This window comes from Marmota monax, unplaced genomic scaffold (genome assembly GCF_021218885.2).
Source record: "Marmota monax isolate L192 unplaced genomic scaffold, Marmota_monax_Labrador192_F-V1.1 WCK01_AAM20220418_F8-fsc00080, whole genome shotgun sequence".
NCBI lineage: Eukaryota > Metazoa > Chordata > Mammalia > Rodentia > Sciuridae > Marmota > Marmota monax.
This window is the reverse complement of record NW_026694750.1, coordinates 4,777,380-4,803,270: the sequence shown is the minus strand read 5'-3', so window position 1 is coordinate 4,803,270 and position 25,891 is coordinate 4,777,380. Positions and strand designations below refer to the sequence as shown.

Here is a 25,891-nt window from a genome sequence, read left to right as displayed (position 1 = left end):
CACAGTTTAGTCGGAATGACGCCTGGCATTTTGCTAGAGGGAATGGTTGGAAGGTGACCCTGGAATAGGGCGGCTCCGGGATTAGGGCGGATCCTGCTGCCTCGGGCACCCGCTACTTTGGAGTTCCCGTTGAGTTCTCGTGGGGTTCCGAGAGAATTGGCGCACGGAGCCCGGTGGAGGGAGTGTGTTCCCGGGAAGTGTGTGTAGAGTGCCGGTGAGAGTTCGGGGAATAAAGAGTTGCTGTTTGAACCTACAAGGCTTTGTGGCGGCTCGGTTATTTTGTGCCCAGCCAGACTGTGGCACAAATGAAGAGAGAGTATTGGGTCCAGCTACAAATTAAAAAAAAATATATATATATATATATATATATAAAATATTATAATATATTTTATATATATATATATATATTTTTTAATTAAATACAAAATAGGGCTGGGGATGTGGCTCAGTGGTCGAGTGCCCCTGAGTTTAATCCCTGGTACCCACAATCAATCAATCGATCAATAAAAGAGAGGAAACAGGAGGCCCAAGTGACTGTAGCAGAATATGCAAGGACAAAATTCAGTTAGAGGTGAGGGCACCAGGGCCAGTGAGGACTTTGACCTTTATTTGGAGTGAACGGAGAAGGGATGTGGTCTCGGATTGGACTCGGGGGTGCTGTGCCACTCAGCCTCATCCCTAAGCCTTTTTGTTTTTCTTTTGAGAGAGGGTCTCATTAAATGTCCAGGCTGTCCTTGAGTTGTGATCCTCCTGCCTCCAAAGCAGCCAGCATTACAGGCATGCTCCCTCATGCCCAGCTCCGACTGAGATTTTCTTTTTTTTTTTTTTTTTTGATTTGTTATAGCACGACTTATATATTTCAAATGGACAAGAAATTAGTATCATTTACAGTATCTTAAGATAAATTGCCTTCAAATGGGAGCTTCCTTTCCAGTATTTTGAGGTCTACAAGACGCATCTAGAAAATTTACTAGGGTGGAGAATGAAGACTGGGGGGAGGGCTGGTGGCGTTGCTTTTGATTAATTGCTGTAACACTGTCCTTCTGGAGGTTGGGGGAGTTTCATATTCTCTTTAGACAGCATTAAGCGCTGCAGCTCTTGCAGAACAACTTTGATGCTATATGAATTCTGCCACTTTGCTAGCACTGATATGGCTCTTGGGTCCACCACTCCATTAGAACTATTAACTCCATTCATATTAATTTTTGTTACAAATCTTACAAAGGGGGGTGCTTCTGGGTATTTAGGTCCACATTCTATTTTAAGGCTGTATATTCGGTTTTCATAAATTGTCCGAGCCCGTGGTGGCTGCCATCTTGCGTCGCTGTCCCGACTGAGATTTTCAAAGCTGCTATCACAGAAGTAATTATGGGTGGGAGCTTAGAGACGTGGGGAGGACTAAGTGGGCACAGAGGCTTTATGACCCTGCTGTGGCTCTGGGTTGGTTGGTCACAGAAAGCCTCTCTTCTGTCTTGTCATAAGTTAGGAACTTTAGTTTCTTCTCCTGAAGGTTTGGATGTATCACCAACCATGGGAGGAACTGGGCTAAACGCTTCAAACAGGTGACCATTCAGTGAGGCCTGCACTTCCCATGACGATGGATTAAGTGACTCAGACCCTCTTCCCACTTGGGACAACCAAAATGCTGAGTGGAAAAAAGTTTTTTTATTAAATATTAAAAATATCAACTCTGGGCTGGGGTTGTGGCTCAGTGGTAGCGTGCTCGCCTAGCATGCGTGAGGCACTGGGTTTGATCCTCAACGCCACATAAATGTAAAATAAAGAGATTCTGCAACCTGTACACTCAGAAAATGAGAAATTATATCCCATCTGATTCAAATGAATGATATATCAAAGTCATTTTACTGTCATGTATAACTAATTAAAACAAATTAAAATAAATAAACAAATAAATAAAAATAAAGATACTGTGTCTACCTAAAACTAAAAAAATAAATATTAAAAAAAAAATAGATCAACTCTCCCAGCAAGCCAGAGACCCTGGGTTTAATCTCCAAGAGAAAAAGAGAAACCAGCCAACCCGGCTCAGGGAGATAAAGCCCGATGCTTCCGCCTTCAAGGTGTTTATTCTGAAGAAAGTTGGGAAATTAGCTTTATTGTCCCCCACTCCCCATACTGGGGACTGAACCCAGGGCCATTCTTCCACTAAGCTACATCCCCAGCCCTGTTTTGGGGGGGAGGGGTGAAGGGAAAGCCAGGAACGGGAGACCAGGCAGAGATACCCAGGAGAGTCTGTCAGAGCTGACAAATAAAGAGAGAGGCCAAAAGGCTTGGGTGCCGGGACTTCTATGGGGCAGGCTCAGGAATCAGAGCCGAGCGGGTCCTGATGAGGACAGTTAGGGGTTGGGGGTTGGTATGAGGGAATGGTGAGCCTTTCTCAGAAAGGCCCTTCCTTGGGTGGGAAAGTGAAATTTTTTCCTTAAAATGGCTGCTGTCACTTAAGATGGCCCTCCAGATGCTAAGCAAGGACCTTATGTTGAGGGTACTGGGGATTGAACTCAGGGGCACTGGACTACTGAGCCACGTCCCCGCCCTATTTTGTATTTTATTTAGAGACAGGGTCTCACTGAGTTGCTTAGCACCCTTGCTAAATTGTCGAGGCTGGCTTTGAACTGGTGACCCTTATGCTTCAGTCCTCTGAGACACTGGGATTACAGGCATGTGCCACAGCGCCCAGCCCATCCCCAGCCCTTTTAATCTCTATTTATTTATTTTTAATTTGGAGATAGGCTCTTTCTGAGTTGGTAAGGCTGACCTTGAACTGGTGGCCCTCCTGCCTCAGTCTCCCTAGTCACTAGGATTACAGGTATGGCCACCTATACCCTGACGGATTTTTCCTTTAGATAGGCCTATGGTTCCTTTAGATAGGCCTATAAAGCTCAAAGTTCATGGAACCACAGTTGTTAAATTTGGATTTAGGTCATCCTAGTCTATTGCAGAAGCATATAAAAATCTATCCTCCCAGGCCTCAAAATTTTCCAGCAAGTAATTATTAAAATACAATATCCAGCCAGGTGTGGTGGCTCATGCCTATAATCCCAGCAGCTTGGAAGGCTGAGACAAGGGGATTGTGAACTCAAAGCCAGCCTCAGCAAAAAAGCGAGGTGTTAAGCAACTGAGTGAGACCCAAACTCTAAATAAAATACAAAATAGAGCTGGGGATGTGGCTCAGTAGTCAAATGCCCCTGAGTTCAATCCCTGGTATTCCCCCAAAAAATACAATTTCCAACACATAGCAAAAATAATAATAAAAATAAAAATAAAATAAAATAAAATAAACACATACACACACAAAACAAACAAACAAACAAACAAACTAGGCATACAAGTGAATATGACCCCATGACTGAAAACCAACAGAAACAATGACAATGAAACGGGGCCCAAAAAACTTGGGATAAAATTGTCAGATAGGCACTAAAACTTTACAGTGTCTGATCTCCACTGTATCTGGACAGCAAGCACCGCTATTATCTCTACTTACAGATAATGAAACCAGAGCTCAGAAAGCCAGAGTGATTGCCTAAGATCCCACAGTAATAAGTTGCTTGATTCCACACAGGTCTATGGCCTCTTACTGTATAAGGGGCCCTTAGAAATGGAAGACTAACAAGAAAGGTAAGAGAGTGAAGCATCGGTATCCTCTCTGGCCCCACCTGCAGAAGCTCCAGAAGCCTAAGTTGGATTCTGCTGCAGCCTCCCACCCCGCCACCAAGAGCCACAGCATTTCAGCAATGGGAGTGGGTGAGCAGAGATGCCTGGGACTATGTAGGGGCCCATCCAGCCACCCACCCCCATGTGTTGGAGACATGCTCACGAAGGTGATGACCAGGCCTAAAGAGCTCAAAAAAGGGACGAAATCCTCTGATGGCAGTAGTGGCTGTCTAGGTGACAATAGGGAAATATCTATTCAAATGAAAAACCTTCTCACCTTGCACCCAGCAACCCCACTTCCCTGGGATTCATCCCACAGATCCTTCACAAGTGCAGAGATCAGGTGCAGGGACACTCACTGTGCTATCACTTAAGGTGTGAAAACCGGAAACCACCGAGGTATCCATCACAGGCCAGCTGAATAGTCAAGTTAGAGCCTCGTTATTATGAAGCCTTTACAAGAAATGAGGTGGGGGCTGGAGCTCAGTGGCAAAGCACGTGCTTAGCACGCATGAGTCCTGGGTTCAAGCCAAAACACCAGAATAAAGGAATGAAGGAACACATGAATGAATGAAAGAAACAAGGCTATTTGTACGAGTTGACTCTTATTTTTTTATTTTGTAGTGTCTGGGATGGAATCCCAGCCTCATGCCTGCTAGGCAAGTGCTCTACCACTGAGCTACATCTCCAGCCCAGGTATTGGCGTTATTTAAATGTCCAAAACATAGTACTATAGTATTAACTGGGTGCAGTGGCACACGCCTGCAATCCCAGGGGTTTGGAAGCCTGAGGCAAGAGAATCACGAGTTCAAAGCCAGCCTCGGCATCTTAGCAAGATCCTGTCTCTAAAGAAAATACAGAAAAGGGCTGAGGAGGGCTGGGTTGTAGGGTTGTGGCTCAGTGGTAGAGCACTTGCCTAGAATGTGTGAGGCACTGGGTTTGATTCTCAACACCACATATAAATAAATAAAACAAAGGTCCATTGAGACCTAAAAAATATTTTAAAAAGAAAGAAAGAAAAGGGCTGGGGATGTGGCTCAGTGATTAAGTGCCCCAGGGTTCGATCCTCAGTATCAAATACAACAACAAAATATAATATTAACTGAAAAAGGCAATTTGGAAACATATTTTCTACCATTTTGTTTAAAATATTTTCCATATACACATATACATAGATATGTGTGTGTGATTCATAAAAAAATTCTCAACAAACTGGAAAAGGACATATCGTATTTATGTACTGTTTGAAAAATTTACAGTGAAAATGATTACTTTTACAAGCAGAACAAAAAGTACATGTGTGTATTTATATTTATCTCTTAATTTGAAGGACTTAAAGCCACATGTACACACTGAAGAGGAGCAGGTGCCACTCACGAGGCAGGGACACTCCCAAGGCCTGTAGCCCCAATTCTGCCCACACCCGGACATGCTCTGCCTTTAGCAAGACAAGCCATGGACCTGGAAGCGACTGGACATCGTAGGGCTCATGTGTCAATGTGTCTAGCTGCCAACATGGATCTTCTGGAGCCCCAGCAGGGCCCAGTCTGGAACGCCTGAGTTCTGCCTGTGGGTGAGACTAAGGGAGCGCCAGAAGCTTGGACCTCGCCTGGGATGAGGGGCCCGTGTAGCACTGGGAGGGATTCTCTGCGATTGCTTGATAAATCTGTCTTGGCCATGCCACAGGGCAGGGGGCAGGGAAAGGTTGAAACAGAGGCTCTGATTTGGATACTAGTGGAGAAGTCAGTGTTCTGTGTGCCCCAGGCCCATCTCTCTTAGGCTGGGATCAGGTTGCTTCCCAGGCCAGGGCCCCAAACATGCATTGAAGGGATGCTATTGGATTCCAAGGACATGACTCCTGACCCTCACTCCCCAAATATGTCATGGCACATGTTGAAAGTGAACTTGGGGGCCCAATTTTAATGCACAAAATGTGACAGTCTGCAAAATGTGACACATTGGAGGTTCTGAGGCACCTTCTCATTCTGCTTTCCAAATCAGAGTTGATAGCTGAAATTTGAAATTTCTGGGCTGGGAGGCCTTTGACCTCTATGCTCTGAAGTCATTGGTTAATGAGAACAAGCTGTTTCGGCCAGCAAAGAGTTTTTTTTTTTTGTGTGTGTGTGTGTAGTGCTGGGATGGAACCCAGGACCTCGCACAGGGTAGGCAAGCCCTCTACCACCGCACTGCACCCCCCAGCTCTACAGAGTAGTTTGTAAGGGTCTAGGCTAATTAAGCATGGGGTCTTGGTGGTCCCTTCAAGACCTGCACAGCTTCTGCTTCTTGCTCCATATCTTCAATCTTTCTTTCCAGATAAACCAAAGGGAGAAAATGCACTCACTGCTCCTGGGACGAAGGGTGAGCCAGTTTCGAGATGGTGGCCCATGTTTTGTCAAGACTGAGTTCATGCTTGACCTCCAGGATGGTAGCACTCTGCCTGGCCCTCCAACCACATGCCCACACCACAGGCCTCTCTGATCAGCCACTTGAGTCTCTGTCCCTCTGCCCAGCTGCAGTCCTGGCTGTGAAGGACTTCTCCCAGCACGAGCTCCAATCTTAATTTCTCTAGCTGAATCTGTCTGCACAGAAAACCCCAGAGCCCTCAGCCCTGCCAATTTGCTTCCCTCCAACACTGGTCTCTTGGGCATTATATATTTAACATACCGCTTCAGAACCATGGCTTGCACTTTCCATGTTGGTTTCTCCCCCTTGAACTTTCCATTGCCAAGCCCAGTCACCCCCGGAACAGAGCCTTCCCTTCTTCTTGGGAACACAGAGCCATGGAGGCCTTAGTCCTGCGAACCCAAGTCTGCAGCAATCACTCTGCTAGATTCCTTGGTGAGAAAGGCCTGAAAGTTGGGTGGCTTCTGCCAAGCAGGGACAGTCATAGCCTGGTCATAGATCAGACTATGGGAGCTCCAAAGCAATAGAAAAAGCCAAGCCACATTCAGTTGAGCCACCAAGGTGGTGGCATCAGGGCCAGTAACCATGGCAACCTTGGGCTGCCCAGCTCAGCTCTATTTGTGGATCTCAAGACTGCTTACCCAGCGCCTGGTATGAGCGGACTAGGCCTGTGGCACAAGACTCCTTTCAGCATGCAGCACCGCCATCCTCCTGCCCCTCCCTGGCAAAGGACTTCCTGAGAGGGCCCTGCAGGTCCCTCCCTGGCAAAAGTCTTCTTGAGGGGGGCCCTGCAGGTCATGTGGGCCTCTCCTGCGGCAGAGATTGTCACTGTCTCCTTCTCTCGCCCGCCCAGCCTAGGAAGGGAGACTTATGAGCAGAACTCATGCTGCAGCTTCACCAGCAGACCCGTGTTCAGGTCTTGCTTTTTTTCGCTTCGTGCCGGAATTAAACCTAGGGGCACTTAACCACTGAGCCACATCCCCACCCCCTCCCCAACCCTTTTTAAGACAGGGTCTCACTAAGTTGCTGAGGCTGGCTTTGAACTCATGATCCTCCTGCCTTAGGCTCCTGAGCTGCTGGGATTACAGGTATGCCCTGGCCCCCCCGCCCATGCTGGGCTGCTGCTTGTTCTCTCCAGGGCTTTCCAAGGCAGCCCAGAAGGGATGTGGCTCCCTTAACTTACAAAGGGGCCCACAAAGGAAGACTAAGATGAACCCCAGCAACACTGACAGAAAGTGAGCACAGGAACCTGCTGGGTGGCGGAGAGTCTCCTGCTTTGGCACCCTAACTCATTAAATTCCTTCCATTTTTTGCCACAGTACCTTATAGGCACTTAACTACCTGGAATAAAATGGCTTATTTACATAATAAAATCACACAGTTACATTCGTGTTCTCAAAAATCTTTAATGACAGAGTTCATGTAGACGATTTGGGTGGAAACCATCTGTAACAGGGCACAATTTCATAAGCGCACACAGACGTGACACAGCAGCCTCTTGGGATCCAGGGTGCTACCTATGAGAAGGGGTTCCACACCATCCTCCACAGGTGTAAATGGAGGCAAGATGGGCAAGCAGCGTCCGTATCCTTCAACACAACTGTGAGGGACATAATTCGGGGTCTGCTGTCTAGCTCATAACCTAGTCAGGCCACACACCAGGAGTTCGGACCATCTTTTGCATGCCAGAGACTGGGCTAGCCCCTATACCAGGACCTCACCTACTCCTCTCCCAGGAGCCCAAATGGAAACTACCCCAACCTCAAAGGAAGACTTGGTCACTCAACTCCCTCAAAAGGCACACTGCTCAGAGGCCTGGTGTAGTGGCACATGCCTGTAATCCTGCAGCCTGGGAGGCTGAGACAGGAGGATCACGAGTTCAAAGCCAGCCTCAGCAACAGCAAGGTGCTACGCAACTCAGTGGTTAAGTGACCCCAAGTTCAATCCCCAGTACCTGCCCCCCCCAAAAGGTACACTGCTCGGAAAGGGTGGGGCTGGGATCCCAACCTACCATCAAAACGTGCTGCCTTAGTCACTATATCGCCATATAAACAAAAGGATAAACTAACCCCATCAGATGACTTTTTTTTTTTTTTTTAATATTTATTTTTTAGTTCTCGGCGGACACAACATCTTTGTTTGTATGTGGTGCTGAGGATCGAACCCGGGCCGCGCGCATGTCAGGCTAGCGCACTACCGCTTGAGCCACATCCCCAGTCCATCAGATGACTTTTTAAACCTCACAACCAGAGGCTGGGATGATAGGTTTGTGGCACAGCATTTGCCTGGCAAGCACAAGGCCTGGGTGTGGTTCAGCACCGCCCCCCAAACCAGCATCTGGTACAACAAAAGGGACCCCATATCCCTCAGTCTTCACGCCATTTAGCAGGCAGAAACTGAGTGTCCCCTGGGTTAAGTAACTGCCCATCAGAGGGGTCCAAGTGGAGGAGGCAGGATCCCTGAGCCTGCCTGGCCTGCTCCAGCACGCCACCTCTGGCCAGGTACACACATAGCCAACCCCCAGGCACTCCTAAGGCCAGTCACACTGCCTTCTCCAGTGGCTTTTTAAAAAGTATTTAAGATGGCTGCAGGGGACACACTGATAAACTGATTCACAGGAAGTCTGACCTTAGAACAAATGGAAACAACTTGGACCATCTTTATTTATGAAGTAAGTCCTAGATTTTGAGAATCTTCTCAATTATTTTCACGTCTTTTCCCCATGGATAGATTTTTGTAAAAGAACTGATTTTAAAACCATAAAACTGACATTTAACCAAAGGTTTTTACTTCCCAAGTCATATTCATCTATAAGCATGTTCTACTGTGGAAATCACACTTAAGAAAATGGCCAAGGGCCTGGCAAAGATGCCTCCCCCAGAGAGCCCCTTGTTGCTGAACCTCAGGCCTGCCCAATCAGAGGACCAAGTCCAATCTGACCCTTTCTGAGCACCCTGAAGGCCACTGACAATGAGATCACAGGAGGATGTCACTATTGTGGTCTAAGCTGACTAAAGAGCCACCTCCAGAACCTCCAAATCCCTAGAGAGGCGTGCCTGGGTCCCCTCAACGGCACCCCTCCCAGCCCCACCGCAGGCTGGCAGCGCCCCCTAGTGCTGACTTGGTTTCTTTATGGATGGGACTGACATTTCAAGGTCCACAATTAAAGGCTAAAGTTCCCTCTCCCAGACTTGCTGACAGTGGCAAACTGTCTTGAATTCTTTGCACTGACAACCCAGAAAGACACAACACAGCTGCCTTCAGATTAAGGTGAAGGCTAAGAAGGGAGCCCTTCATGGGTCTGAGTATCCTGCCCCGAGGCGTCCTGTGCTCATCTGTGAGCCCTGCTACAGGCCTGCAGGTTGCCAGGGGCCACAAAGGCGCTGACCACAGGACAAACACTGGTAAGTGAGCTGGTGTCCCGCCTCTTGGACTGGGAGCTGGAACTCCTCACTGGTCCCCATGGCAGTCTGAAATGCTTCTTAGCACCCACCCCAGGGCAACAGGTGCAGGAACAAGCTGGTCCCATTTCTCAGAGGATAGGGACTACCACCTCCAAGGAGAAGGGAATGTGATGACAGCTGCCCCAAAGGCAGGGTCGGAGTTGCTCCTAGGCAAGGTTTAGGTGCAACTGTCCCAGGTTGTGACTCGGTCTCTTCACAAGAGCTGTTGGTCAAGGTTGGAGCTCTGCCCCGCAGCCCTCTCTTTGACCTTCAAGGAGGTGAGGTGTCAGTGGAAGCAGATTTAGGTTTAAAGAGTCATCAGGAACTTTTTCAAATTTGAGGACAATCTGAGTGACACCTCAGATTAAAAGAGCTCTTGATGCCAAATCTTTATCTATTAAAGCAACAGACCAAATACAGTCTTCTTTCTAACTTATGATCCATGTGGCTGGGAGAAGTCTGATGGCGTTGACAGAGCGGAGGCTCCCTGCCTGCACCTGCCCACTGAGGCCACAGGCAGTCCCAACCTCAGGCTAGAGGTCCTGCCCATCAGTTTCCGACCTTCTTGGCATGCAGGCTTGCCCCCAATTTCTCTATTTTTATCCTGATATTCCAATAACCAGATCCTAGAAGAATTTTTTGAGGAACTGACCCAATTCTTCCTATTTTAATAGTATGCAAACTTCTCCCCACTGCTTGCTTGATTTGTTTTTTGTGGCACTGAACACAGGAGTGCTCTACTGCTGAGCTACAGGCCCCCCTCCTTATTTATTTTTTAAATACTTTTTAGGTGTTGATAGACCTTTATTTATATGTGGTGCTGAGAACTGAACCAGGGCCTCACACATGCCAGGCAAACGTTCTATCACTGAGCCACAACTCCAGCCCCCGCTTCTTATTTTTTATTCTGAGACAGGGTGTCCCCTAACTTGCTGAGGCCGGCCTTGAGCTTGCAAACCTCCTGCCTCAGCCTCCTGAGTTGTTGGGGTTACAGGGGTGTGGTACCATGACTGGCTCATTGCCTTAAATTCCTTTAGAAAACACCAGACTGCAAGTATGATTAACCATACAAACATCAGGGCCATGTTCTAGGCCACGTAGTGTTGAGAGAGAAATTTGCAGCTTTTCAATATACAACCCTCACGAGTTCCACAGGAAACCTGTACGTAAGGTCATCATCATTAGCCACAAAACCCACCAGGTCTGCTGGTGTCAGGCTCCACACCAAGCTTCCTGGTACAAACTTCTCTTCCCTTGTTGAAATTTGTTTACTTTTTCTGATAGAATCTGGGTCTTCGATTCAGTTTCCCTTCCTGTGTCTCATCAAATTCTCTTGCTCCAATTTTCCCTGATGCTCCAGGAAGTTTAAAATTATAATCTGTTGTGACGTAGGGAATCGTCCCTTCAGGTCCTCGCTGAAATGGAAACACAAAGAGAACACATGGAAACCTGTTCAGCCTGGGCCTCGAGAGTATGCTCTCCGCACCTGGGAGCCAATGTGAGGGGAAGAGGGGTCTCAGCCTGGTGCCGCAGGCACTGCTCCCTCCCTCAGGGGCCTCACTACTCTCACTGATTTGTGGTACTGGGAACTGAACCCGGGGTACTTTGCCACTGAGCTGCATCATTTTTATTTTGAGTCACAGTATTACTAAGTTGTCCAGGCTGGCCTTGGTACTTGCAATCCTCTTGCCTCAGCCTCCTGAGTGGCTGGGATTACAGATATGCACCACTATGCCTCTGGCTTCAAAAGGCCTCTTGAAGCCACAGGCCTACCTACAAGTGTGCAAGTGCCTCCTTTCTGTTTGATTTGGCTCCCCAAATACACCAAGCCCCAGAAGAGGAGGTGGGTATGCTGTGCATTTGCATCCCCAAGCAGGTGAGAGCAAAGGAACACCCCAGCTCTATTGCCCCTTTGCTCCTATATTAACTGTGGGCTGCATAGATGCTGGGTGCCTCTGAAGACTGTTCACAAGAGGGACAGTCCTGTAGAGGCCACCACTGCGCTTCCCAGGACCCCTTCCTGTGGTAATGGCTCCACCCCGGGGCTTCTGACCACACACGCCATGGCTGGCATCCCTGGGACTCCGAGGAGACCTTGACACTCTAATTGGCTCCACTCCCTAGAGAGCTGCCTCAAGTCAGCTGCTCACCCTCTGCCATGGCCCAATCAGGCTCCCTGAAGGGCTGCCCCAGGGTGGGGCAGGGAGGAGTTACCTGGCTCTTGAAGATGCACTGTGGAATAGAAATGACCCCCACCAGGAGACAGTTCACAGTTCTCAATTCTTCTGGGGGCACGGGGGTCAGGATGTGGTACAGCCGCTTCTCCATGTCAATGCCTCTACAGATCCCTTTAAGATAGTTCACAACACTAAAATCAGTCTTTCCAGAGACATCAAAGCTCCCTGCCACTAAAAATTGCAGAATGGGGCCAGGCACAGAGGCATATGCCTGTCATCCCAGCTACTCTGGAGACTGAGATAGGAGGACAGCAAGTCTGAGGCCAGCCTGGGCAACTTAGTGAGACCTTGTTTCAGTTTAAAAAAAATAAAAGGGTGGGGCTGGGATGTGGCTCAAGCGGTAACGCGCTCGCCTGTCATGTACAGGACGCTGGGTTCGATCCTCAGCACCACATAAAATAAAATAAAAACATTGAGTCCGCCGAAAACTGAAAAATAAATATTAAAAAATTCTCTCTAAAAAAAAAAAAATAAATAAATAAAAGGGTGGGGGCAGTACTGCAGGTATTGCTCAGTGGTAGAGCACTTGCCTAGCATGTTTGAGGCTCTGGGTTCAATTACCAATACCAGGAAAAAAACAAAACTGTAGAACGGCCTTGAAAACAAGTTTCAGTTTTAAGTGTATTAAGGTTTGAGAATATAAAGTGCAACTCAAAAACTCTGCACCTTTCCCTATTCAGCTGTTAGGAACCAAAATGAGCTACTGCAAAAGCCATGGACTATTGTAACCAAGCTGAGAGAAGCACCCTGGAGATGAGATAGGACTCTACCTTTCCCCATCACTGTTTCTTCCCTGTACTTGGTACCAAACTGCATGATTTCTGTGGAAATGCTTTTGAGAAGTAATGCTGGACAGACCTGAAATGTACATTTAATTACTTAAGGACTTTGATAATTGTGGGTTACTTAGCCTTCCAAAACTCCATGCTGACATCATCGACCTCTGAGCTGGAGCATTCCATGAGGTGAAGATGGAGAAGGGGCAGTGGCATCACCTCTGCATTCAGGTCACCTGACTTTGGGGAGGGCTTAAAGAGAGGAACTAGGAGACTCCAGCTAAGCTTTCCTAGTAGCCCCTGTGGAAATGCAGTGCCTGGCTACCATTGGGAAAAGATGGGCAGGAACCACACATATTTTGAAAATAGAAACCGTAAGAACCGCCAATGGACTGGAGGTGCCGGATGCGGTGAGGGGAGCCCAGGTAGGGCAAGGGGTCTGACTAACACCAGAGCCTCAGTCTGGACAGAAGACCCCCATGGGGAGGTGTCTACTTGCAAAGGGGTTTGGAAGGCAGACTAGTCATGGTGGAAGTGTAGTATGGGAGCAGTCAGTCCAAAGATGGAGAAGTCCCAGCAGTAGATGGGATGGCCTTGGGAAAGGTGTCCAGGGAGAGGGCCAGGTCAAGGCCAGTGGGAATTCTAGACACAGAGGAGCTGCGAGGAGAAGGAAAAAAAATGCAATGTTTTTTCAGACCTCTTTAGCTGAGAGATAGCTACAATGTCAAGACCAATCATCTATGGCTGAAGTAGGTCCTTTATAGCAAGGTTAGGGACAAGCTTTACTCTGAACTCACCAAACCCCAAACAGTCACAGATGGGAGTCTGTGCCAGCAGGATGGGCCCCCTTGTGTAGCCTCTGACATCATCCAGGATCTTGCAAAGGCCAACCCAGCTGGCATTCACAGCATACAGTATGTGAGTGGGGGCGACATCAGCATGAGTAATCCGGAGGGCAACTGCATTGAAAGGGACCTGGAAAATAAATGTGAACCCTTCTATTAATTTTTATTTCAAAAAACTATTTTTAATTTTAACAAGCTGACTTGCCATCTACATCTGCCAAACTGCCCACCAAAATAACAAATGAAGCACTAGCCAGCACTTGGCCATGGCTGCACGCTTTAATAAAGACCCTAACATACACACAGTGCTTGTGCACCAGCATACCTGCTAGAAATCTAAACTGAATCCCCAGCACTTTCCTATCTACAGATACAAATAAATTCAAACTTGAAGATGTCCTAAATCAGTTAAAGCAGAGGGAGACTTCCAGCCAAGTATAAGTAAGATCTATCCACTGAGTGTTCTGATGTAAGAAAGTGAGAAGCAATCCCGAGACAGGCTCCATACGCTTCCCAACCTAAACACAGTAGATGAAGTGGGATGGACTACATTCCTAGAGCACAAAGTAAATGAAAAACATGCAACTTTCTAGGTAATTTCAAATTTTAAAGTAGAGAAGTTATTTTCTTACATGTATTATTTAGACTTAAAAAGTAAACCTGTTATCCTAGCTCTTTGGGAGGCTAAGGCAGGAGGACTGCAAGTTCCAGGCCAGCCTCAGCAACCTAGGGAGACCCTGTCTCAAAATAAAAAATAAAAAAAAGGCTGGGGATGTGGCTCAGTGGTAAAGTGCCCCTGGGCTCAATCCCTAGTACCCGCACCCCCCAAAAGAAAAGTAAATATAAAACAAAAAAGTGATAAAACTATTGGCAGGTAAGTTTCAAGTTCAGTTACAGAGTCATCTCCAAGCAAATAGATGACCCCATGATCAGAAACCCCATCAAACCACCTGCCTGTCTAGCGGAGAAGACTTGGAAGCCCACCCAGGTCTGCCAACACTGCCTGTGTGACCTTAGGCAGGGCCTCCACCTGGCTGTGTGCAGCTTTTGGAGCTATTAAGTGGGGACACTAAGGGCATCTTCCTCTCAGGCTACCATGTAACCACAGTCATTCCATGTGAGGGGCCCTGTAAAGGACCTGGCACAGAGTAGCTGTTCCAAAGCAGACAGACCACTCCCCAGAGTGGACTCTGGGCTCTCCAGGCATGTTTGGGCTTGAGGCCCACCTAAACTTGTACTAGGCTACTGTGGGCAAGCTAACTCAAAGTCCCTTGGTCTCACAATCTGTAAAATGGGGACAGGAACGGGAGTTAACACAGGCTTAAAACAAAGCAGAGCACAGAGCATTCCTTTAAGAAATGCTGCCTACAAGCCTTCTGTGATATCTGACACTGCCCACACACAGTCACACACAGCTGACGAATGCAAGTGTTGGAACTGACACTGGATTAGGAACAACAGAAGAACACCAGTAACAGGCATGGAGCTGTGAACGCCCAGCACCAAGCTGGCTGCCAGGGGTAAAATACCAGCTTTGCTAACTTTCTGCTGGGTCCCCGAGCCTCTATACACCTTAGTCTCTCCACCTGTAAAATAGAGATGATTATAGAACCTACATCACAGGTGGTTCTGAGGATTAAATGAGCCAAGAGTTAAGGGGTTAACTTAAATGAGTCAAGAGTTAAGGGTGCACAGCATGTAGGAAGTCACGAGAAAAATGAAACAGACAATTTCTCCCACGTGTCCCAAATACCTGATAGGGCGTCAGGCCATGTAAAGGACTGAGTGGTTTTGGCACTGGGGGCAGCAGCTGGCTAAGATAACCTAACACTGCCAGTTCTCGAAAAATTCTGTTATGTGACTCCCTGCAAAGGTAAATGAGAAGGATGTAAGTAACTTCTTCCATATCCACTGTCCATGCAGAGACTCAAGTGTGGTCACCACCTAGGTGGCTTTTACACAACACACTGAGCTGTGCTCTTCCAAGACATGCCCTCCCTAGGGCTGGGGTGTTGCTCAGTGGTACAGCAATTGCCCAGCACAAATGAGACCTGGGGTTCAAGCCCAGCACCACACCCACAAAGACACCCCCACCTTTATATCCTCAGTCTTGCCTTGATACAGCCCTGCTAGAAAACATAAGCTTCAAGATTCTCCTTAAGCTAAAGCTACTGGCAAAGAGCTGGAGGACATCTCTGGATGTTTCCATTGAGAAAATAAGGATTCTCCTTAGTAACTGCATAACTATGATAGATTTGAAAATATTTTGCTTTTGTAATGCTGAAGATAGAACCCCACAGGCTCATGCACACTAGGTAAACACTCAACCACTAAGCCATACCCTCAGGCCAGATATGAAGTTTTTGTGGCCTTATCCTTCTAAGGAAGTGAAAACAAAATGCCTCATTCAATCGAAGGAAACAGCTCTTCAGCCAGATGGTTTACTTACCTATTCCTTGAAGATTTTCTGGGTGAAAATTCTGAATAAACACATATAAGTTTATGTCCAGTAAAAAGAACTGAACTCTCTTTATCTTCGTCAGCAAATTCCAAATTATCTGCAAATTCTGGAAGTTCATAGCCACGGTTCCTAACTTTGGACTTGCTTTTTGTATACAAGCCATCCATGTCATCCACATAATCTGGGGTGAGGTTGGCCATCTGTTTACTCCGGGCAGAGCTGAGCTGAATGACGTGGGTGGGAGACAGCAACCGGATCAGGTCAATGAGCAGCAGAAGCCCTTCATCTGTGAGGAAGGAGATGATGTGAACACAGCTGGGGATTAGAGGGGAGCCTCATTCCAACCAGAAACAGAGACAGTCACCCTCAGGCAAAGAGACCATCAGGGTTTAACAGCTCAGCTTGCTGCTGAGCACAATGGTGTATGCCTGCAACCCCAGCGATCTGGGAGGCTGAGACAGAAGGAAGGGAAGTTCAAGGCCAGCCTTTAGTGAGATGCCATCTCAAACTAAAAAGGGGAGGGGCTCAGTGGTAAAGGGCCCCTGAGTTCTATCCTAGTACCCCCCCCCCCAAAAAAAAAAAACACCAGAAAACAAAAAGATGGATAACTGGATTTTTTTTTATCTAGAATATATAAGGAGCTCAAGCAAATAAAAAGAAAAATCCCCACGTAATCTGATTACAAATAAGCAATAGTAGGGCTGGGGATGCAGCTTTAGAGTGGCTGCCGAGCATGTGTGAGGCCTTGGGTCCAATCCCAGTACAGCCAAAACAAACTAAAAATGGGCAAAAGGGCTAGGGGTGTAGCTCAGTGGTACAGCAGCTGCTTAGCATGAGTCTAGGGTCTAGTCCAACTACTGCAAAAAACAAAAACAAAACAACAACAACAACAACACAACAACAAAACAAGCTAGGCATGATGGCACACGCCTCTAATCCCAGTGGCTCAGGAGGCTTAGACAAGAGGATTGCAAGTTCAAATCAAGCTTCAGCAAAAGTGAGGTGCTAAGGAACTCAGGGAGATCCTGTCTCTAAATAAATACAAAACAGAGCTGGAGATGTGGCTCAGTGGCCAAGTACCCCTGAGTTCAATCCCTGGTACTAGCCCCGAAAATAAACAAAAAAATAACTAGACACTCCTCAAATGATATCCAAAAGTCCAACAGGTGTAGATGGAAGAATGCATAACATTACCAGTTGTCAGGGAAACGCAAACCAGAACCACAGTGAGACATCTCCTCTGACAGAACAGCTATTATCCAAACAACAAAAAAGGCAGGCAAGGTGGCACACACCTGTAATACCAGCTATTCAGCTACTTGGAAGGCTGAGGCAGGAAGATCTCAAGTTCAAGGCCAGCCTGGGCTACTTAGTGAGTCCCTGTCTCAAAATAAAAAATAATAAAAAGGGTTGGGGATGCAGCTCAGTGGTAGAGCATGTCTGTGTTCAATCCCCAAACAAAAACAAAAACCTGACAAAAATGCTGGTAAAGATATAGAAAAAAGGGAACCCTGACACACAGTTGGTGGGAATGCAAATTATAACAGCAGGGGCTGGGGATACGGCTCAGCTGGTGGAGTGCTGGCCTTGCATGCACAAGACCCTGGGTTCAACCCGCAGCACCACACACACACACACAAAAAAAATATGGCAATTCCTCAAAAAATAAGAGCGGCACGCCTGTAATCCCAGTGGCTCAGGATGCTGAGGCAGAAGGATCACAAGGTCAAAGACAGCCTCAGCAACTTAGTGAGACCCTGTCTCAAAATAAAAAAATAAAAAGATTGGGTATGCGGCTTAGTGGTTGAGGGCCTCTGGGTTCAATCCCCAATACTAAAAAGAAAAAAAGTTGACAGTGGAAAGGTGGTGACAAGAGGCTGAGGAGAAGAGGGAGGAAGGGACAAGGAAGGGCTGGTCAACAGGCATGTTCCCTCCATAGAACAAATGAATTCTGACATTCTATTGCACAGCAGGGTGACTACTAATAAGGACAACGTACAATGCATGTATTTCAAAAAAGCTAGAAGAAAAGCTATTAAAATGTTTTCAGCACAAAGAAACGCTGAGGTCTGAGGAGGCAGCTAGGCCACCCTGGCCTGCAAGTGCACAGCATGTGCTCATCGAGCACCCATGGCACCCACACCCATGTGCTGCTCAGGCTGGTCACGCTCCCCGTGCCACTCATTACCTGCCACCCAGCCCATAGTGTTGATGATGAGTGGGCACTCTCTCTTATAAGAGCTGAACACATATTTTATTATCTCAATATAATTCTCGTAGTTGTTCTCACAAGAAGGTTTCCCATAATATACCATCTTCTGTGGTGTCCTCTGGTGGGTGAACGGTGGTCCTGGAAGATGAAGAGCAGAGTAACAGGCCAGGCTAGGGATGCCGCTGGAGAGCAACCATCCAAAGCACACAACAGGAACAGCTGTGGTTCCATTTTTGGAAGAGTAAACTTTCATCTGAACCTGAAGACAGGCTCACTTTTACCATACAGTTACCAATGATGCCCTCCGTGGCCATTCCTTCACCTACCTGCTGAACATCTGCTGCCTTGGCTCTCCCCACTGGGATGCCCTGTGGGCAAAGAGAAGCCTTCCCTATGCCCAGGGATCCCCTCCTGAGAGGGTGAGGATGGACCTCCAGCAATGCTCCTGGATACACAGCTGACTGACTGCTCTGCTCATAGTCCCCAACTTTCACAAAAGCCCTGAGGTGAGCAGTGGCAAGATCCCCACTTTTAGATGAGGAAACAGGAAGGGATGAAGAGACTGAAATCAGAGAGCCGGCGATGCCAAGCTGGGCGAGAACTCGGGTTGTGGCTTTGTGGTGGAATGCTTGCCTAGCATGAACGAGGTGCTGGGTTTGATCCTCAGCACATAAAAATAAATAAATAAAATAAAAGTATGGTGTCTATCTACAACTAAAAAAATATATTAAAAAAAAAAAAGAATAAAGCTGACTCATACTTCTTGTCTACACAGCTCTGGGAGTCGTAGCTCGGATCATCAGGCACCCAACAGGAAAGGAGGAAGTGAGGCTGTCTCTACTTACAGCTGACTAGCTGACTTGACCTTATACACAGCCATGATCTTACATGTAGAAAACCCACAAGATTCCATCAGAAAATAAATCCAATAATGTTGTGGGACACAGAATCAACATTAAAAAAAAAAAAAAAAAAAAGCTATAGTGATTAAAGCAGTGTAGCACTTGAAACAAGAACAGACATACAGACCAACAGAATAGAACTTATAAGCCTGAAATATATAGTCAGATGATCTTAGAGACTGTTCAGTGGGGGAAATCTATAGACATACAAGAAACAACCAACCTGGACCTGTTCCTTATACTACGCAAATACGAATTCTAAGCATAACAAAGATTTTAGACTTGAGAGTCAGAATGAAAACATTCTTAGAAAACAAAAGCTTCATGAACACTAGATGTGGCAACTTCTAAATGCCATAGAAATAAAGAACCCAATTAAAAATATGCAATATTCAGCTGCCTGTAATATTCAGGGGCACAGGAAGATCATGAGTTCAGAGCCAGCTTCAGCAACTCAGCAAGGCCCTGAAGAACTCAGTGAGACCGTCTCCAAATAAATAAAATACAAAAAAGGACTGGGGATGTGGCTAAGTGGTTAGAAGTGCCCCTGGGTTCAAGCATTGGTTTAAAAAAAAAAAAAAAGCTGTATTCTAGGACTTCAATAGACATGTACTCAAAGATATATAAATGGTCAGGAACAGTGGCACAAACCTCTCACCCCAGTAACTCTGGAGGCTGAGGCAAGAGGAATGCAAGCTCGAGGAGAGCCTCAGCAACTTAGTGAGGCTCTGTTTCAAAATAAAAAGGGCTGAGGCCAGGTGCAGTGGCGCATACTTGTAACCCCAGTGGCTTGGGAGGCTGAGGCAGGAGGATCATAAGTTCAAAGCCAGTATTAACAATCCCTCAGCACCTCAGTGAGACCCTACCCCTCCCTCCCTCCCTCCCTCCCTGCCCCCCCCCCTCTCTCTATATATTTTTTTTAAGGGGCTGGGGTTGTGGCTCAGTGGTAGAGTGCTCGCCTAGCACAGGTAAGGCACTGGGTTTGATCCTCAGCACCACATAAAAATAAATAAATAAAAATAAAGGCATTGTGTCCAACTACAACTTAAAAAGGGGGGGCGGGGACTGGGGATGTGGCTCGGTGCTAAAGTGCCTCTAGGTTCAATCCCTGGTAATCCACCTCCCCCAAAATGATATGCAATTGGCTAATAAACACAAGGTTAAATATAAAGTCACAAAAAAGTGAAAGCAGAGCCTTGAACAGGAACCAGTGCCTCATGTTCCTAATGGCACTCTCCACAACAGCCAAAGCATGGAAACAACCCAAGTGTCCACCAATGGCTGCATGGAAAAACAAGTAGAAAAACACGTGGAATGCAGTAATATTCAGTTGTAAAAAAGGAATTGAATTTTGATACACACTCCAACATGGAAGGACCCTGCAAACACAATGCTGAGCAAAACGAGCCAGACGACAGTAGGACAGGCACTGCATGGCTCCACTCATACAGGGTCTGCAACAGGAGAATTCATAGACAGGAAGTAGAGGGAACCTATCAGAAACTAGGGGACAAGGGAGGAGGGGATTTCTGTTCAATGAGTACAGCATTTCACACTGAAATAATTAAAAGTTTGATACACAGAGGGTCACAAAACATTGTATATGGACTTTACGCCTCTGAATTATACACACAAATGGCTAAAATGATGAACACATTTGTATATTTTATTAAAATAAAGCAACAAGGAATTCCATACTGGATTCTGAACCAGGTAACTGGTGAATTCTGACTGAAACCTGCACTGTACCACTGTGCATTTCTTGGTTTGGAGAGTTGTAGAAGGTCCCATAAAACATTAATATCAGGACAGGTGTGCTTTTAATTTACACAAAGCAAAATAAGGAGCAATTCCACTTCCCAAACAGAAATACTCCCTAGTGGGTGTGTGGAGGCTGGAGGTGTGGCTATGCAGAGACCTGGGTTTGGTGGACTGCGCTCACTTTCTCTAGTCTATACTGTCAGACTGAGTTTTGGGCAGGTATCATTATTTTTGAATTTTATGAAATCAAGACAATGAAGAATTACATAATACATACCCAGAACTGGTTCCGTAATATTAAGCAAAGAGATGCAACCTGGAGGAGTGAATTCGGTCTGGCCCAGGTCACATTCCAGATAGTCAACGCAGGAAATACTGAAAATGTTTAAAAAGGAAAAGAAAGAAAATCTCAACTAGTTTTACTCTGTGGAAAGGAGAAATCAGATAGTCACAGTTCCACATGACACAGTCATAATGCACGCCATGCAGCAATTTCAGGCAGAATGCTCCAAGAGACAACCACCAAGCGCAGGCCTGCCGACAGTGACCTTGAACAGCAGACATGCAACTTGGCCTCTTCACCATTCCATCTTCAAAACTACTCATCCCCACTCTGACTCTCGGCATCTGCACCTCAGCTCCACAAACATCCAGAGACCAAGTGCCCGCCCTCGCCAGTCACCCACAGGCCCTAGGGAAGTCCGAGCCCAGCCTGCAGCCTCAAGGTCACTGCATTCCCAGTGCATCACTGTCAGCAAGCAGCTCTGCACAGCCTTGTACAAATCTCCATAGAGAAGGCAGGACGAGGTTCTGACATACTGTTCCAATCAAAAATCCTGCCTAGGGCTGGGGATGTGGCTCAAGCAGTAGCGCGCTCGCCTGGCATGCTTGCCTGGCATGCATGCGGCGCTGGGTTCAATCCTCAGCACCATATACAAATAAAATAAAGATGTTGTGTCCGCTGAAAACTAAACAATAAATATTAAAAAAAAATTCTCTCTTTAAAAAAAAAAAAAATCCTGCCTAAACTCTAGCAATGCACCAAGAGAATAAAGGCACTCTTACCTATTTAACAACTGGTTAATCAGGTATCTGTTAAATGTTGACTTTCCAACGTCCTGGGCGCCACAGACCAGAACAATAGGGCAGCCATCTGCTTCTTCTGGAGGTGAAACACACAGGGCTGGAATTAGTGGTCTTCTTCAGTCCTTTAATCACAAGCAGGAGTCCTCTGAAGCTTCAGTGGACAACGCCCAAATTTACCAAAACATACTCACCAGAAGAAACGCTGACCAACTCCTCCAGGGCTGACAGGGCACTCACACTTAAATTAAGTGATTTTTTCTTTTTCTCTTTTCTGATGCCAACAGACTTCAAGGCAAAATATTCAGCATTAATCTGGAAAGTTGAAATCTGAAATATAACAATTTAAACTTTAAGAAACAGTGAAAACTATGTACCCTTTTCATCATTTCTAAATTTAGAAACCCTAACACAGTTGTAAAATATGAAAGGTAAATTTGGTCCCTCCCTTTCTCTCACCACCCCAAATCCAACCCACCGGCAAGCCCATCAACCCCTCCTGAAGCCGTTCGTGGTCGGCACCATGGCCCCACAGCACACGCTAACTCCAGAACTGCCAGGATCTCTGCAGAAGGCTCCTTAGAATACAAAAAGGACTGCAAACCTAAAAATGATTGTCATAGGAAAAATTCAACCCAGGCCCACAGCCGTGAAACACGCTGGTGATAATATCAGTGGATGGGGAGGCTGAGGCAGGAGGACCATGAGTTCAAAGCCAGCCTCGGCAATTTAGCAAGGCCCTATCTCTACATAAAATATAAAAAGGGCTGGATGTATGCTCAGTGGTTATACACCCCTGGGTTCAACCTGGGTATGGGAGAAATAAAAAAGAGCATAAGGAACAAAACAACAGTGGACATTAAGTCCTGGGTGGGGAGCTGTAAATAAGTGAAAAACCAGTGCCCAATCCTAGTTATTCAGAACAGTCACTCCCCAGTGGCAGAGGCTTGGACACACCTCTTCCTGAGGCTCCACCAAGCTGCTGGATTCTACAGTGGATTAAAGCTCAATCACAAAAGGCCGCACTGCCCACTCCATGTAAACCTCCCACACCCTGTCTGCTCCCCACCCAGTGACTACCCTCGTCCCATGTCCACTGTGGGAGAAGACATTTGTCAATGGCCTTCTGACTGCCCCTGGCCCTTCCTGGACACCTATTCCAAATGGACCGTTCCTCCTCAGGCCAAGAGCCTGGTAGCCAGACCCTCCCAGTGGAGGGGGGGGGGTCCTGATAGTTCTGGCTACTCTCTCACCCTCCCCATCATCCCCACTTGCTGTGCAAGCATGGAGTTTTAAATTTTCACCTTTTTTGTTGTTTTTTGTGGTATTGGTGATTGAATCCAAGAGTCCTCTACCTCTGAGCTTCATCTTTACCCCTTTTCTTAATTAAATGAGATCAGGCCTTGCTAAATTGATCAAGATGGCCTTGAACTAGTGACTCTCTTGCCTCAGCAACCCTAATTTAAATTCCATCTCACCAAGAACAAAACTTTCCTGATCATACTAACCCTGCTTCACTCTCCCCCTTCTCTTTACAGTAAAGTCCTCTGAATCCCCTCTGCTGTCCAGTCCTAAATTTACAGTCCAACCTCTTCCCTCAATTCTGGCTCACATACTCCACTGCCCAGTTGGCATTTCCAGTTAGACGCCTCACAGGTGTCTCCAACCAGCATGCCCTGGCTGGTCACCACAGTGCCTGCCTCAGTCAGAAGCAACTCTACGTATCCAGATGCTGAGGCTAACAAGCCTGGTTCTACTCCATGATTCTTTTCTGTTTTGTTTTCAGTGCTAGAGATCAAACTCAGGCTCTCACGCGTATCAAGGACATGCTTGACCAATGAGGTACACTCCAGCCTCTGTGATTCTTCCTTACAACTCATATCCAGTCTGTCCACTAATCCTATGGGCTCTGATGTAGTTCAGTGGTATATCATAAGCCTAGCACATGAGAGCATTTGGGTTCAACCTCAGTACAGAAAAAAAAAAAAAAAATTCACAAATTAAACTCACTTCTGGCTCATGGGAGACATTTATAGTAATGGAACTTAACTTCAGAAGATTAATAACACAGCCTACAAAAATTTAGAGATGAGAAGGAGAGATGGATGTGTAAATGATTTAAGTCATTCTTGCATTGTTTAGAGAAAGTAACCATTAACCAACTACAACTTGAAATGATGGCCTCTGCTGGATGATGAAACTGAGGAAGGAGGAGAGACATTTCTCATGATAACCCTTTCTATACCGACAACTTTCTAACTATTGGCACACATGACATTCTGTAGGATCTACCACACTAACAGGATAGATCTTCCAAGAGAGCATCCTCCATAGTCATTTGATATGACAACTTCGGTGCAAATAATTAACAAAACTCTGGATGAACTGGTTATACCTCTTGCGTGAAAATGTAAGATAAACCTGGATAGCTGGTTAGGAAGTTTACAGTGGAGTTTTTCACACGTTCTAGCATCACAATGGAACACAAAGGAGAAAAATTCTTCATTGCCCAACATCTGTCCTCTGTAAAGAGAAAAGCAGACCACTGTAGAAGTAGCAATTCATCTAAATTCTCTGCTCCAGCATCTCTTCAAACTGTAAACTTTTTGAGAGTTGGAATTATGGCTTCAGGCCTTGGCAATTATGATCATTTGAAAAATCGTGAAAAATAACAAAGTTAACTCTTCTAACTCCTAGGACCCTTGGGAGGGATTTTAAAAAGTATTTAGCACAATATGTACACCACGGTAAGCAGTAAAAATCGTTAACTTTATGATAGTAGGCCCTCAGTAAATTACCCCGTTCTTTTCATTACCCAAGTTAAGATGAGATCTGAGCAAAATCCGGGCTTCCTTTCTCATCTCCTTCTCTCTCTTCTCAGACATGGAGTAATGAACTGCATTAATGGTCAGGTACGCGTGGGTATAGGTAGAGAAGATATCTTGGGCAGGCTGGCCTTGGCTGATGAGGAAACCAAACACCTCCACCTGGCCATAGAGGCAAGTCAAACGGCAGATCCCGCTAAAAGTAAAAGTCTAATGGGGGAAGGGAAAAAATGCGGAAATGATTACAGACCCTGTTACTAATGATAGAGAAATTCTAAAATCTTAACTTGCCATTTACATATCAAAAGGCGGCTGATGTTTTACACAACAGAACACACAGTACAAGGTGCCCCCACATGCCATATTATTATTATTACTATTATTTGCAGTTGTAGATGGACAGAATGCCTTCATTTCCTTGCTTTGGTGGGATGCTGCGCCCCCGCCCCCGGTCTTAACCTCAGGTCACGCTCCCCGGCGGCTCCAGAGAAAGCCTGGGAATTAAACAACGCGAAGCAGAGGGCCCGCGCGGCGCTCAGCCTTCCACCCGCTCCATGCACCCTCCTCACCAGGCCACCGCCTGCCAAGCCTTTCTCGTTCCCGCCGGTGCCGGGTCTGAGTGGACCGGCAGCTCCGCCCGCTCTCCTGCCCGATACCGGGACTTCACCTGCTCCTCGGTGCGGAAGCACGTGCAGCAGAGGACGGTGACCGCTCAGAAGCGGGTGGGAGCGCCAAACGCGATCCAGCACGACCCACCGGCACCCGCGGGCGCCCGGCCGCAGGGCCACGGGAGGGAGGCGCCACCCACCTGCTCCGCGGGCAGCAGCATCAACGCGCGGCCCGGGCCCAGCTGCCGCACGGACCAGGAGGGGAGGTTCTGGGGGCCTTTCGTGGATGCAGCCGGTTCCGGCTCGGGGCCGGGCTCGGGGCCGGGCTCGGGCTCGGGGTCCGCGGCCTTGGGCCTCCGCGGCGCCGCCGCGCGCGAGCACTGGCCGGAGTCCTCGAGCCAGTCCGCGCCCGCCGCGTGGGCCTGCAGCAGGCGTCGTCGCAGGCGCCGCCGGCCGCTCCAGCGCAGGGTCCAGAGCCGGCGGCGGGGCCGGCGGCTGAGGATGAGCTGGGGCCGGGCCTTGCGGACCCGCAGCCACGAAGAGCGGCTAGGGCCGCGCCGCAACTGCACCACCGAGTCAGCCATGCCGTCCGTTCTGTGCCCGCCGCGCGAGAATCTCGCGAGATCCCGTCGCTCCCTCCGTGGCCCTAGGGGCGGCCTG

The 25,891-nt window shown here is 47.2% G+C and overlaps 2 protein-coding genes across 3 annotated transcripts; both read right to left on the bottom strand.

Moving 5' to 3' along the window:
* Nucleotides 1–1,005: 1,005 nt before the first annotated feature.
* Nucleotides 1,006–3,832, bottom strand: LOC124079362 (ubiquitin-conjugating enzyme E2 variant 1-like). The gene is made up of 2 exons (XM_058572644.1): nucleotides 3,814–3,832; nucleotides 1,006–1,379 (listed from the first exon to the last, which is right to left on the bottom strand). Exons 1-2 carry the CDS (start codon nucleotides 3,830–3,832, stop codon nucleotides 1,021–1,023), a joined length of 378 nt encoding a protein of 125 aa, XP_058428627.1. The 3' UTR covers nucleotides 1,006–1,020.
* A 3,632-nt stretch (nucleotides 3,833–7,464) lies between these two features.
* Nol9 (nucleolar protein 9) lies at nucleotides 7,465–25,828 on the bottom strand. Of its 2 annotated transcripts, XM_046424696.2 has the most exons (12): nucleotides 25,432–25,828; nucleotides 24,614–24,833; nucleotides 24,194–24,321; nucleotides 21,993–22,128; nucleotides 21,781–21,877; nucleotides 20,993–21,090; nucleotides 18,029–18,190; nucleotides 15,829–16,126; nucleotides 15,133–15,244; nucleotides 13,332–13,509; nucleotides 11,736–11,869; nucleotides 7,465–10,936 (listed from the first exon to the last, which is right to left on the bottom strand). In XM_046424696.2, exons 1-12 carry the CDS (start codon nucleotides 25,813–25,815, stop codon nucleotides 10,790–10,792), a joined length of 2,094 nt encoding a protein of 697 aa, XP_046280652.1. In that variant the 5' UTR covers nucleotides 25,816–25,828; the 3' UTR covers nucleotides 7,465–10,789. The 2 variants fall into 2 exon arrangements, with proteins under 2 accessions (XP_046280652.1, XP_046280653.1); XM_046424697.2 differs by lacking the exons at nucleotides 7,465–10,936; nucleotides 11,736–11,869 and adding an exon at nucleotides 11,876–13,191.
* Between the last annotated feature and the right edge of the window lie 63 nt (nucleotides 25,829–25,891).